General features: G+C 35.7%; 1 protein-coding gene across 2 annotated transcripts; it reads right to left on the bottom strand.

Moving 5' to 3' along the window:
* Window positions 1–6,888: 6,888 nt before the first annotated feature.
* Window positions 6,889–12,407, bottom strand: LOC140803178 (psbP domain-containing protein 3, chloroplastic). Of its 2 annotated transcripts, XR_012111790.1 has the most exons (11): window positions 12,254–12,407; window positions 12,093–12,159; window positions 11,888–12,003; window positions 11,628–11,693; window positions 10,870–10,950; window positions 10,710–10,792; window positions 10,485–10,560; window positions 7,353–7,471; window positions 7,167–7,211; window positions 6,976–7,080; window positions 6,889–6,944 (listed from the first exon to the last, which is right to left on the bottom strand). XR_012111790.1 is itself a non-coding variant. In XM_073158893.1 (10 exons), the coding sequence occupies exons 1-10, from the start codon at window positions 12,309–12,311 to the stop codon at window positions 7,054–7,056; spliced, it is 738 nt and encodes a 245-aa protein (XP_073014994.1). In that variant the 5' UTR covers window positions 12,312–12,407; the 3' UTR covers window positions 6,889–7,053. The 2 variants fall into 2 exon arrangements, 1 of the variants encoding a protein (XP_073014994.1); XM_073158893.1 differs by having other exon boundaries at window positions 6,889–7,080.
* Window positions 12,408–15,351: the final 2,944 nt, after the last annotated feature.

Below are 15,351 nucleotides of genomic sequence, written 5' to 3'. Positions count from 1 at the left end.
TTTATTACTTAATGGGCTTAAATCCATTTTAGTTCTTTTAAAAGCCCCTTTAAGTTCCATTTTCACCTTAATTACCACTTAAATATTATGCTAATCATCCTTAACCCTAATCCTCACTCAGCAGCCTACACCTCTCTTTCAGGAACACCTACCCTCCTAAATTGCAGCTGAAAGTCTCGGCCAAACATGTTCTTTCAAGAAAAATTCCTCCGGCAATTCCCCGACGCTTGTTTCTTCGACCTTCTTGCGTAATACATCAAGGCACGCATGTATCACCCTTTTCCCCTCAAATGCGCTGATAGTATGCTGAATTTTATACAAATTCATGCAAGTGTTTTGATCTAACTCGGTGTCACGTTTTTATTCAAGAATTTTCCATATAATACATCCTTTTGTTAGAAACTCACGTTCTTTTGATTTTTTATACAAGGGGCTGCTAATTTCATGATGCAAGGGGGCTTTACACGTCATGTGTAAGGGTGTCTAAGTAATGGAGTTTCAGTTTTTGTCAAGCTCGAAGGGGAATCACTCAGGTCTAGTGGTTATAGTACGTTTGAGGGCAAGATCGAGGGGTTTGGGTTGACAGCCATGCATGGCTCAATTTCAGCCTTGAAGCCGACCCCTTGGGTCCGTGGTAGGGATGGGAGGGGGCTGGGAACGGCTGGTCATGGTAAGGAATATAATTGAAGGAGCCTAGGTTGAGGGTGGTCTCACCCTCGGCTAGGGTTAGGTGTTTTAGGGTGCTCGAGTGTTGTGGCATTTGTGGGCTACAATTATCAAATTTTTGGCATCCGTTAGGGTCCTAGGGTGGTCTAAGTGAAGTTGGTTCGAGGCCGGTCCGCTGGGTCTTGGGCTATTGACGAAAACTTTGAAAGGCGTTTTCGAGTAGGTTGGATAGAAAATTTTCCAGCAGCATACAGGTTATGGCCGAGAGGTTTAGGGGTCTGGTCTTGATGTTAAGGCTGTTAATGTGTTTATTATAAGGTGTGGTAATGAGTTGGGAAAATTTTGGTTAAGTTTCGAGTCGATTCGGGTACCGCGGTTTTATGTATGATGGATCCATCGTAAATGATGAATGATGTCTGATAGTCAACAATAATGAATTAAATTCACTAAAGAAAATGATGAATGATAAACGATGAATGACTAATGATAATCAATGATGAGCTATTTTGACATGTTACGATTTCATACGACACGTTTACATTACGTTTTTTAAGTGCATGAAAGGTATGTTGATTACAGTATATTTTCATTGTTGTGTGCTATGTATATGTACTTTTTTTTTTGGTACAGGTGTGTTGAGTCTTTAGACTCACTAGGCATGTGTGATGCAGGTGAACATGATGTCGAGGGGACTGGAGGTGCCGAACTCTGAGTAAGCGGGCCTGGTGGGGCGACACGACCTGAGGACCACATGTTTTTCGCATGTTTATGATTTTATGAGATTGAAAGGATATGAGTTTTTTTATATACGCTGATTTATTTCACTGATGGATGCTAGGATTTTTACTTGTTTATGTTTCCATTATATGTTTATTGGAAAATACTTATGATTATTTTTAAATGCTAACTTTAGTAGGACTGCATGCATGTAAAATATTCAAATGCTTATTTTCAAAATGTGAGCTTTAAAAAAAAAATTCCGCACTTTTAAATCAGTAGACATTTCGTATGTGGTGATATGGAATATGTTGATGACGATATGAAAATGTTTAAGTTTAAGAATTTTCATGAAAAGCTATTTTAAGTAAAAGTATTTTCACTGTTGGATGTGGATGTATATGTACTACTTGTTATCATGGTTAAGATTTGCTGAGTCAATAGACTCACTAGGTGTGATCGATGCAGGTGACCATGATGTTGATGTTGATGTTAATGAGGGACTTGATGGTTGATTTTGCTCGACTGAATGTGTACATAACCCGAGGACCAGCGCTAGTTTTCCTGCATTTATGATTTTAAAGATCATGTTAAAGATTTTTACGACTTTTGTTATGATTGGTTTTGAGTGGTTTCTGAGAGATTGTTAGTTTTAGCTTTGTTGCTAAGTTAGGAGTTGCAAACGTTTGACGGTTTATGCTTATAAAACTATTTCCTTTGGATTTTCAAATATAGTTGCTTGTTTTAATTTATATTGGTGTCAAAATATTATATATATATATATATATATGTGTGTGTGTGTGTGTGTGTGTGTATCGGCCGAATTAGGAGTAGGAAAAAAAATTCTAATACTTTTTAAGAAAAATGACTAGTGGACGTTTCATTATTATAAGTATGTTTATTGATGAAAATATAGCACCATATTCCATTGTTATGTATTAAATATGGTAGAAATTCATGAATATTGAAGATAGGTGCTATGTCATGAACATGAACAAGAAAATGACTGTTTTTTATATGATAAATGAGATTGTTGGCATCATGGGTGATTTTAAATCCACAAAACCTATTGGTCAATATATGTTCATGGGACGTGGGGTTGTCACAGGGCACCCTGACGTCTTAATGTGTAGCTTCCGCATATGTATTTTAGTGGATTTTATGTATGGGTTTGAAACAAGTTTCACGACGTTTCTGACTATATGTATAACGATACGATGTATGTTTGTATATGAAAATTTTATTATATGTATGTATAGATGTTGTTGCTTGATTTTTTGGCTTATACAAAGTATAGGGACATCATGCCAAATTTTTTATAAACTGTTAAATTGATACCCTTGTTTGAATTACTTCATAATATAGGTATATCATTCAAACCCTATTTTGATTATGAGTATAAGTATCATTAATCTTGGCAAGTATAGAAGAAAGGTGTTACAGTTTCCTTGTGATCTTCGGGCATTTGGGCGTGCATGGGATGTCGGTGGGCTTAGGCTTAGTCCAGTGGGGTTCTATGTGGTCAGCTATGGTCCTAGGGTGGTTAGCTAGGGTCCGGCCTTGGTGGTTTGAGGCTTGAGTCGAAGGGATAGCGGGTAAGGATCAGGTAGGGTAAAGGGAACATGTGCAGAAAAATTTCAGCAGCATTTCGAGGCAATTCGAGGGTCTTAGATGGTCTGGTTTTTTTTGTGGTTTAGAGGCTGGTCATGTAGTTTCGAGTCATGGTACGAGTTGGGAAAAATTTGGTAATGTTTTGGGTTGGTTAAGGTTAAAACCTGGACCTCGGTCCAGGTTTTAAAACGAATCGTTTAGGTTTTGAAACAGGCTGGAGTTTACTTCTAAGAAATACTTTTAAATATGTTATGGGATGTTTTAAGGAGTTTGGTAAGCTTTGGGTCAAAATGTAGAGGTCAAGGGGTAAAATGGTAATTTAGGGTTTCGAGGAGCAAAATGGTCATTTTCCACCCGAGTCGAGATTTTGTCTCGACAGCGCCTCGAGCACAAATTTATCTTATTTTTAAATGTTATGCATCAAATATATGATTTTTAAGAAATTATAAAAATACCTTGCATGATTGGTTTAAGGAAAATTAAGTATATATATAATTTTTGTTAAATGGTGAAAATGATGATGTTTTTGAAGGATGAGATTTGGTTGTGACTGGCGATATATGTAAACGATGATGATGAGGCCTAGGCCCAGTGGATGGGTAATACTGTCGCTGAGGTTCGACAGCCGTCGGGTACAACGATTATACGTAAATGGATCCATCAAATAGAGCTGATACGAAAGTCACAACTAATAAACTGAATTCAGTTAAGTAAATGTATATGTATATGATGATACGATGAGCTGTTTTGGCTCGATATGATTTCTCATGACATGTTTATGTTTATGCTTTTAAGTTTATGAAACGTATCTTGTTACGGTACATTTAACTGATGCATGTTATGTATATGTATTAGCTATTAACGGTACATGTGTGTTGATTCTTTAGAGATGTGTGTGATTCAAGTGAGTTTTTTGAGGAGGAGACTGGAGGTATCGAACTCTGAGTAAGCATGACTGGATGTCTGCACACGACCCGAGGACCACAATTTTCCGCACACCATGTTTTTATGAGCTTTCTGTATACATGATCGGTTTTATACGTTATTAGGATATGATGTTGATTTTCAGGATTTTACTCATTTTATTTTGTTAATGCATGGTTGAGGACCGAGTTGGCAAATTTTAAAATACAGTGTTTTATCTCTTGATTGACCACGATGATTTTATTAAAGGTGTATTTTTCACCAGTCGTACATGCATGCAAGATTTTAAATTTCAAATTTTAGTTTAAATAAAATTGTAGTATTTATAAGTAGTAGATGTTTCAAAAGTTCTGGGAAATGGATCGACAATTATACATTCCAGTGGATCACAAGAGCAAGAGATCTTTCAAGTACTTCACCAAAAAAAAAAAATCTATCTAAGAGGAAAAGTCTGAAGAGGAACAACACGAGGACTCTTCAGATCAAGTGTTGAAGGAAGATATTGATCAAATTGAACAAGAATCAAGCCAAGTAAGACCCTCAACCAGTTCAGCTGAGCAATTTTTGGACCAAATGGAACCAACCTTCAATCATTCAAGCATCAGAAAGTCAGATATCACATGAACTAGTTGAGGAGTTATCTCCTGTTAACATTGATGAAATCATGAAAACAGTAACTCGGGCCATTGAAGAATTCTATGATGAAGAAATTGATATGTTTCATCACAAACGGAGACTGAGGGACATAGTGCTGATGTAATTGAAGTGGTACAGTCAGTCGAAGTTCAAATTCCTTCAATGGAATTTCTTGACTCATTTTTTATATCTGCAACTATGAGGAACCAGTTGGCTCTGAACCCTCCAACAGTTGAAGAGCCAGTTGCAGCAGCGAACCAAATGGTAATTATGGAAGCTGAAACTGAAGTCATTGACTCAATTGAGCTCGTTAATATTGCTGGACCAAGCATCTTGTTGATCATCTTTTCCGATCCCAAAGCGCATATTATTGCCGAATCACCAAATTGGAGATAGGAGATGATCTACCAACTGACATATCATTGTTGAATCACCGAATCGGAGATATGAGATTATCTTCCAATGGACAAGATCCTTTCAAATTGGAATGGTATAAACATTCTTTTGTCACAAGTCAAGATAGGTCAAAAACTTACTGATACTGATATTGTAAACTTCAAAGACAGAGTTAAATATCTCAATAATCTATCCAAATATGTCTACTTTATTTTTATCCAACTAGACCTCATGATAAAGAACTGTGCTTCAACGTCACAACTATTAAGTTCTCATGATGCCCTCTCTCAGATGATGAACTTAGTTCATGAAAATTTGAATTCATATATTGATTCAGTTTATACTCAACTTTCAACCAAGTTCGACACTATGTCAGCCCAGATGAATTCAGTTATACGTATTTCGAAGAGATATGGGGTTGTTCCTGGTGTTGACAAAAAAGGGGAAGAAAAGTGTAAAACTGAATCTATTACAGAGAAATATGATAAGAAAAGATAAGAGAAGATACAATAAATAGTTAATAATATTTATCATATTTATCACAAATTGTTGAAATTTCAGTTTATTAGTTTCAGAAACTCAGTTTATCAAAATTGATTATAAGAAGTTATTTTTTGCCTAAATTGGACGTATTACTTGATTTTGGCACACCAAAAAGAGGAAAATTTTTGGAACACAATTTTTATGTTTTGGTGTTAACAAATAATTAAGGCAAAACTGATTTAAGCTAAACTCAACTACAAGCCAAATAGAGCTGACTATGCCCATAGGCTAAATTGGTATACATAAATTGGACTAGTCGAACAGAACTGACTCATACCCAAACTAAAGTATCTCTTATAAGTCTATCAGTTTTCATCATTCAGTTTCAAGGACATCAGTTTACACCAAAAGGCTAAATTAATTTTGGATAATTTTCTCCGTACCTTACTGACACTACCAGAATCAACGTTTATACGGATGTCAAGAATGATGACTTGGACAAAAGATGCAAATACGACTATATGATTTGGAACGGATTTTTTTTAAGTTTGCGTCAGTTGCAGTTCAAAAATTATAAATAGAGATGCCGTTCGGTTGAATAGGATGACGAAGTTACGGTAATTATCAAGTTTCAACAACACTTCCATGTCTCAAAGTTCAAGAAAAAAAACTTCTCATACACTAAAGCACACTTTACAATGTATTGTATCTGATCATTGAGGAACATTAATCGTTAGGAATTATTTGTAAGTCATTATATTCGAGAACATTTTTAAAATTGTTTCTTTGTTCAGTTGATAGCTTAGAAGCTTTCGTTTTGGCAGTGTTAAGTCTAAACTGAACTGAATTTTTGCAAATTTCTTGTTACAATCAATGTCTACTATTGTGAGCCTTCCTAAAAGAAAGAAGAACGCAAAAGCTTAAGTTCTCCGAACATCCAGAAACAAAAGTGCATACATTTTACGTTCAGTTTACCGAATCAAACCATTATTTGAATTGTTCTAATATGTCCGTTTGCTTCTTTCTGCACATATTTTTGTTAGTCAACTGACATTGACACTCGAGAATATATAGTTCAATTGCTAACCCAGCTGAATTAAATTTAAAGAAATAATTTGTTGCAAGTGTTCATTCAGTCCCCCTTCTTAACACTCAATCGATCCTATATATCATAGTGAATTGTGAAATTATCGACCCGATTTAATGATTCTAATTTCCATTATATTTTAAAAAGAAGGTGTACATTTAGTTTTTTTTTTTTAAAAAAAAATCTCTATTTTTTAATAATTTAAATACCCATTTTTCCATGATAATTAATTTCTCATTTTCTTTTCAACATCAGTATCCTATATGTACAATGCGTGCCGGCCCATATGCTGGACATGAGATAATTCAAATACACAAACTTCATGCCAAACACTGAGTGATAACTAATGTATAAGCCCTTTATCCTGCTAACCAAACCACCCAAGTGTTTTTAGTCCCTTGCATGAAAAGAATTTCGCTTGTGCAACGTTTGCTAGTTTAGATAAATTGCAAAACTAATACAAACCATTAACTGGAGAACTGTTGTTTTACAAAAATTGTCAAAAATCTGTGGCCAACTTCACTAACCATTGATCAAGTCAGTCTGAACGAAGAAACAGCCTACAAAAAAAGTAGCAAAATAGAGATACATCAGAATTACAAATATTACAAAATAATAGTAATAACAATAATAGTAATTAGCTTACTTTCCGAATCTTCGAACCAAATTTTTCTTCCTCTTCATCAACAAACTGCAATCCATGTAAGTGTAAAACATTTAGTTTATAAGCTAAAGATCGTGATGCATGACACGTAAACCATCATTTCTCACTATGTGTCAAAAACTACTTAATGAAACAGCCAAAGAAGGAAAGGGTTTTAGCAAAACAAACCTGTCCGGTAATTGTATATAATCGGTTGTAGAAGCCATTATTTGCCATCCCAAGTACTGAAAGCAAATGCCTACGGCTCTCACCCGGATTTTTCAACGTGTACTCGATATAATACAATCCTGATCGGTAAAAATTGTTCATTAATGGATGCAGCTGCATATATCACACATCATGACATCATAATACATTAACACTTTAATACCTCACAACAGGTAGGTATAACATTCGAAGTAGACTGAACTATTCTATGCCATATCAAGGAATGCACATTGGATGTTTCAATAAGGATTATTTTTAAAGGAAAATGGCATTTTTGAAAAGTGTAACGTTGTTTTGAAGGTGAACTCGAGTTGCAGCATATAAAGGACAAACTTACTGTAATGTCCCGAAAATTTGATGGTCTACGTAAACCACATGCATGCAAGTTATTAAATTTCTTTTGTATTTTATTAAATTGTTTTAATGCATTAAATGGATGTTTATTTCCTGAATTTGTGTTTTAATTCATGGTTTATTTAAAGTTTCATACATTAGGATTTTAAGTTGAATTTCGCGTTCGAACCAGGAACGGAGGCCGAGGATATTCAGGAAAAATATTTTTAATGAATAATTATTGTTTAATTATTTAACATGAGGTGTTTTAAGTATGATTTTTGATTATAGGCCATGGTTGGTTATTTTTACTCATCAGGTTATATTTTGTACAGGGTACGCGAATTTTAGCTAGTCGGAGGACTTTTTGAGTGTTCGGGCAATATTTTCTTAAACGTATCTAAACGAAATATTTTTCGGGAACATTTTTGGGCTTGTTGGTTTTGATTTAGTGCTTAATGGGCCCGACACCTTTTTGTATACCATAATCTTTATTTTTGGCCCATTAGTTCATAATTAACTATAGTGCAAGGGGCTGCCGAATTTGAGTGCTAGGGTGCTGATACTGTCGAGAAAGAAGAGGGTTAAGGGCTGGAGTCGAAACTTGATGGGTCTAGGTGAGGTCCGATCGGTACTTGGTGTAGGTTGGCTCGGTTTTAGCAAGATCGAAGGCTTTGGTGTGTACCGCCTTGCATGGCTCGATTTCCAGTCAAGAAGCTGACCTCATGGGTCGTGACGAGGCTGGGAGAGGGCCACGCACAGCTGGTCGTGGTCTAGGAGTTGGTCGGAGGGCTAAGTTAATGTGTGGCTCGGTTGGCTTATGCGGTGCGGGTTTGTGGGTATCTCAAGGGGCTGGTGTTTTGGGCAATAGGGTCAGCTGAGGTCGGTCCAGGGAGTCTCTTGGGTTGGAACATGGTCCCTATATAGCTGGTTAGGTATTGGTCCGCGTGGTTTTGGGATAGGATCGAAAGTATAGAACGTTAGGTGCACTAGGGTCTTGAGTTAGCTCGTGCAGTAAAATTCCATCAACGTTTTAGGGTAGTTTTTGTAACGCCCAGATTCGACGACTGTCCTCACTGTACCAAGACGAGTCTTTCCAGCGTGCTTATGTCCTCATTCACATGCACCCTGAGAAACTTCCCAGTTTCCCTGGGGTCACCCATCCCAAAATTGCCCGCAAGTCAAGCACGCTTAACTTTGGAGTTCTTATGTAGCTACCGAAAAGAAGATGCACCTTCTTGATATGAGTAGAACATATCAAATCTTTTAAGCCCTCTTCAACTGTGCAGTCCATTACATTGAATAGTCTCGGAATCCCTCTCCTCCCGGTGTAAGATCGGTTCATCCATGTTCCCTCCGCCTCGAAGCCTGCCAGGAGCCGCTCATTGTCCGTGCAACCTCATGACACCGGCGATCACCCCCCGCCCTCTTCGGCCCCGTGCCTCACAGTTTTGTGGTTTATAACTAGGCTGGAATAAAAGGTTTCAAGGCTGGACATGTAGGTTTAAGTCATATTTCAAGTTGGGATAAGTTTAGTTGAAGTTTGGGTTGATTTGAGTTAAAACCGGGACTCCGGTCCAAGTTTGAAAACGAATCGATTAAGTTTTGAAATAGGCTCGAGTTCACGTCTAAGAAATACTTTTAAATATGTTTTGAGGTGTTTTGAGGTGTTTGGTAAGCTTCCGGTCGAAATTGTGAGTTCCTGGAGTAAAACGGTCATTTTGGGTTTCCAGGGGAAAAATGGCCATTTTGCACCCGAGGTGAGTTTTTAGTCCTGGCAGCGACCTGAGCACATATTTATCATGTTTTTAAATGTTTATGCATCATGTATATGATTTTTATGAAATTATGAAAAATACATTGCATGCTCGATTTTAAGAAAAATTTACGTACATACATGATTTTTATAAGTGATGAAAATGATGATGTTTTGAAGGATGAGAGTTAGTTGTGACTAACGATGTTTATGTAAATGCTTATGATGTATATGTAAATGCTAATGATGAGGCATAGGCACAATGGATGGGTAATTGTCGCTGATGTCCGACAATCGTCGGATACCACGATTTTATGTAGATGGATCGATCGTATCATGATAAAACGATAAAGCTAATACGAAGGTCACAACTAAGGAACTAAATTCAATTAAAGTTATTGTTTACGAATATGATGATACGATGAGCTGTTTTGGCATGTTATGATTTCATATCACACGTTTACATTTACACTTTTTAAGTTCAAGAAAGGTAAGTTGATTACAGTGTATTTTTCACTGCTGTGTGCTATTTATATGTTCTTGTTATTCCGGTACAGGTGTGTTGAGTCTTTAGACTCACTAGGTGTGAATGATGCCGGTGAGTATGTCAATGAGGGGACTGGAGGTGCCGAATTCTGAGTAGGTAGGACTGGATGTGCGCGCACGCCCCGAAGACCACATTTCTTCCGCACATTATGATTTGATGAGTTTTGAGAGGACATGAACATTTTTATACGCTGGTTTTGATACGCGGATGATTATTAGGATTTTTACTCGTTTATGTTTACGTATATTTTGTTGGATGACTTTGGCATTTTAAACTGCTATAATTTTTTAACTGTCAAATATTTACGATTATTTTTATACAGTATATTTTTCAGTAGGGTTGTATGCATGTAAAATTATTTAATTTTTATTTTCGAAAATGTAAGCTTTTTAATTAGCAGCATTTAAAATTAGTAGACGTCAAGTTTATCGAGAATATAAAATGATTGTTGCATTACCATTAGAGGCTTTGCTGTCAATGAGTTTGGCTGCAACGCCCGGGGGCCTCTGCCAACTTCTGTCTAATCCACCGACCTGTCGAATTGGTTTTCCGTTTAGAAGCAGAAATCTTGTAAGAACGAAATACTTGATCTTAAAGCAAGTCTTCTTTTTCATGGTATGTCATGCCAGAGAATGGAGAGCAATTTATGGTTAAAAAGACGGAAACATAACAAATGTGCTACCAGGCTCTCTGCAAATGCATCAACTTTGCCAAAGGATACCAATCTGGTAAAATCAGCGCCAAGGCCTGTGATCAATATGCTCACTGGAGAAAACGAGAAGAAAATTAAAGCGATGAACCTAATCTTTCAAGCAATGGATTCGTTACAACTAGAACTGTACCATTTGAATTGGAAGCTTCTTCAGGATAAAATGCTATAAGGGACCTCACTCCGTCACCTTCTCCAGTTCCTACTTGCCAATCTGCTCAAAAACACAACCTTTTACTTTGTCAAAAAACAGAATGCGGGCTGAATCTGCTGCATATTTTCATCCAAATTCAAAAGGTGGAATAAAATAATTGAATGAGCAAAATGTCAACCAGTAATCTGAAGAAACAATATCATTAGTTCAAGATCAAGGAACTATCTTTACAAAAGTGGTCCAAGTCACATCTCTGGTTCTCTCAGATACAGCTTACTGCTTACCATTCTCCAAAACACAACCTCACAACTCCAATAGGGAAAAATCATCAACGCCCTGTTTGCAGAGGAACGAGATAATTTTGGCTCAGAGGGTCGAAAAAATGTCTAAATCTAATTTTAAAATATGATTTTAAAAACAAATTATGGAGGACAGGGGTTTACAACTTTAGACTACACATGAAAATACAGTTGAAAGGGAAACTTCCTTTGGCATTTTCTATACCAATGGTTTCATCCTAAATTCATAGAAATGCAAATCCATTTCATGCTTCTAGTTCTCAGCCATTGTCGAAGTGATCTAAAAAAACACCATAGATTTTTCAGATGTATTCAAATGGTAAATTAGTTCACTTCCTTTGCGACTAATCCTCCAAGTGGATGCTTCGATACAGTCTATCTTCCTTTGGCAAAACATCAATAACATGGCAAACAATACAAAAAAACATACAGACTCACCTTGAGGAATCTCGATTCGATACTTGTTCACTTCATCAGTGTAGACACGAAAATCCTCCGCCACCTCTACATATAAACACGATGATAACTGATAAACATTTGGTAATTTGCACCAACAAAATAAAAGATAAATAAATTAAGATGCACAGATGCAAAGACGTCGAATTTTTTATTTCAAAAGGCAAAGCAACAAATTAAACGCAGCTGAAACCACCTAAAACGCAAAGGCATCGCATCAGGGTAGACACAAAAATTTCTACCTGTATCAGCGGCCAATGCAACTGGAGCAACTGCAGGCAAAATAAAAGCTGCGGAAACCACCTGAAACAAGAACTCTCTCCTTCTGGGCACATGTTCTTCTTCCCGAACACTCACACTGTAACATCGAAGCAAAGAAAACCCATCAATGAAAAATATGTCAAATGAACAGAATAATGCCGTTAAATAAAGAAAATTTAACATCACCAGATTTTCTGATCGAGCCCATGTTTCTTGCAGCAGAGAATGCTGGAATTCTTGTTCCTTCTAAGACCTTCAATACCCAAAGAAAACTGACTTTTGATGAGTAATTTGAGTAGATTAACGTGTAAAATGGAGAAGGATGAAAGATGAAATCTATCAAATACCTTGAAGAAGAGAGTGGGAGAGTAGAAAATGTGAAGGCATAAAAGAAACGGAAGCCATTGCTTTTGGGATGAAGAATGTTGGATTAGAAGTTTAGAAGATTTTTTTCCTATGTCTAATTCTTTTTTCACCCTCTTCTTTTACTCTCTTTCTTAATTGACCCTTTATAATGCATTGATTTTAATTGACCCCAATGATTTTAAGCTATTCGATACACACACAGTTTGACTATCGATAGTAGGGGTTGGAGTTCAGGTCCGGTATTTTGTTAGAAAAGTTGGATTTGGGAAAATACCAAAACCCGAATTAATTGTTATCCAGTCACGTTCGGGTAGGAAAAATGATGCCTGAAACTCAATCGGATACCTACTTACTAATATATGTTGGTTTTGTAAACCGGTTTTTAAAATTTATTACGGAAGCATAATATAGATCGAATCCCATGTTGTGCAATTTTTCTTCAAAATTGTAGGGCGAACAATATCGATATTAATTTCTGTTAGATTAGGTGTCCAACAAGCTAACTTGTGGATTCGGCTTTATTGACTCTAATATAACAACAATCATTTTTTTAATAATATTTTACGAGTTTATCCAATTATAACATTTACTGTGTTAAAAAAGTTACTAATTTTTTTTTAACTTTCGAAATTTAAAATTTTGCGTGCATGCAATATTGCTGAAAAATACACCTTTTTTAAAAAATAATCGTAATCAAATAACAGATAAAATACAGCAGTTAAAAATTGCCAACTCGGTCATCATGAATGTACGAAGCAATAAATCATGTAAAAATCTGAATAACTAACAATATGTCAAAACTAATCGTAATAAAATATTCACGTCCACTGTGAACTCAAAAAACATGATGTGCGGAAATATTGTCCTTGGGTCATGTGTGCACATCTAACCCTACCTACTCAGAATTTGACACCTCCAGCCTCCTCATCGACATGCTCACCTGCATCATTCACAACTAGTGAGTCTAAAGACTCACAAACCTATAACGTTATAACGAATACATATACATAACATGCAACAGTGAAAAATATTGTAAGCAACATACATTTCATGATCTTAAAAGCATAAACGTAAACATATCGTAAACGCATAACGTGTCAAATCATCTCATCATATACTTATGCATTTTCTTTAATTGAATTCGGTTCATTTGTTGTGACTTTCGTATCAGCTCTATTCGATGGATCCATCTATACATAAATGTGGTACTCGACGGCGATGGCATCAACGACAGTATTACCCATCCACTGAGCCCTGGCCATACAGCTCATCATATACATATATCGTCAGTCACAACTAATTATCATCCTTCAAAAACATCATCATTGTAACGACCCGAAAATCAGACTACGTATAAGCCATGCATAATTATTACTATTTAAATTTAAAAATGATTTATATATATATATATATATATATATATATATATATATATATATACATATATATATATACGCGAGGCTGGGCCGGAGTTTTGAGATTAAAGATAAGATTAATAATAAAAAAATATACCTAAATTTAATTTAAGTCAAGGAGTAATTTAATTTAAAGAAAAAGAATGTTTTAGGATTTATTAAATTAATTAGAGCTAAGTTGTTAAATAAATTCTTTTAGGTTCATTATTTAATTAAAGCTTAAATTAAAATATGGGAACAAATGAAGATGAATTAATCTAAGTATAATATATACAAGAAATTAAACATAGCATTTTAATCCTTAAATTTTAGGTTAAGTATGTTATGCAAGAGTTTATCCTAAATTAATGGATTAATTCACTAAAATAAATATAATGGTATTTAAAAACCTTAATCATTTAAAATACAAGAACTAAACAAAAATTTTACCATACAATAACATCAACTTTCGGTCAATCCATAAACAAATTGAAATGGTTAGTAACTCCCCATTCAAGACACTTCTAAAGGGACATCAAGGTGAATTCATTCCCTCATTTTAATTCTTTAATTAGTAATAAAATTCAAACACAATAATACACCTTCATTCTTCCTCAATTCAATGTTCTAGCAAATAAAAGAGAACATGCAACAAAAGTGAGAAAATGTATCGGTTAGCAAGGGGAAAGAGAAGCCTTTCAAATTTCATTCAAAAACCTTGACTTGTAACTCCCAACTTAATGTATGGTATGGCACCTTAAACACTCACCTTTATTGTCAAGCAAACCCACACTCTCACCCTTGATAAAAATATCATAAAGTAGCAGCTGAGAGCCGTAAATTAGCAGCAAGGAGAGGAAATAAGATTGGCTACAGCTAGAGAATTGGAAGAACAATTCAAATTCCATTATATTCCTTCACTTGTAACTCTCAAATAAATGAACTTCAATACCCATTTAACACCTCCTATAATACTCATCTCTATTTTCTAGCAAACACACTCCCTTACCTTCGAAATTACAGTAAGAACAACAGCTAAAAATCGTGCAGCAGCAGCTGAATTAGAAAGAAGGAAGCCAACTCCGATCCCGTCGCGTCGTATTGTCGTTTTGATTTGTTTTCTTCAAAACAAATTTCCAGGCATGTATATATTGTTTCTTTTCTCTTCAATCAAGTCCTATAGATATTTTTAAACCATTATATAACCATGGTTCAATCAATATCACGAAATTGACAGCAACTTTCCAAGCAAAAAGTCTGCACAGATTTTTCGGCTCTTTTGTTTCAACTTCACGGTTTTGGTGTGTTTTGTTGCTTACAGGGAGTTGCTCGATTCCAAGCTTTTAAGACTGCTTCTAGACATGATTTATAGTGTGTTAGGGTGTTGTTGGTTCAATGGTTTAAGTCCAAACAATCAAAAAATAAAGAAAAGACAGCAATCTTTTTCTTAGATGCAGAATTGGAGCACAGTTTTGTCATTTGGTTGTTTAGGGTGAGGGTTTGAATCAGGGTGGTTCCAGGGACTGTAACTACGGTCTCAAACCTTCTTTATCATGTCTAGGACGTGACCAAATCACCTTTTCAAAGCTTGTGTCATAGGTCCCTCAGATTTTTACAGAAACAGGACAAGTACCCTTCGGTTTCAAAATCTGATTTTTCTATGGGAGTATAATTTCGGTTTTGGG

The sequence above is a fragment of the Primulina eburnea genome, chromosome 10 (genome assembly GCF_022965805.1).
Source record: "Primulina eburnea isolate SZY01 chromosome 10, ASM2296580v1, whole genome shotgun sequence".
Classification (NCBI taxonomy): Eukaryota; Viridiplantae; Streptophyta; class Magnoliopsida; order Lamiales; family Gesneriaceae; genus Primulina; species Primulina eburnea.
Note: the sequence above shows the minus strand (reverse complement) of the source record. Positions and strands in the feature narration are given on the sequence as shown.

Bases quoted from the DNA above. Each gene is read 5' to 3' on its own strand.
- LOC140803178 (XM_073158893.1), bottom strand. From the start codon at position 12,311: ATGGCTTCCGTTTCTTTTATGCCTTCACATTTTCTACTCTCCCACTCT. The intron at 11,694-11,887 runs GTAGAAATTTTT...GTTTATATGTAG, and splicing joins TGCATTGGCCGCTGATACAG to AGGTGGCGGAGGATTTTCGT. The intron at 7,081-7,166 runs GTAAGCTAATTA...CTTTTTTTGTAG, and splicing joins TTGGTTCGAAGATTCGGAAA to GCTGTTTCTTCGTTCAGACT.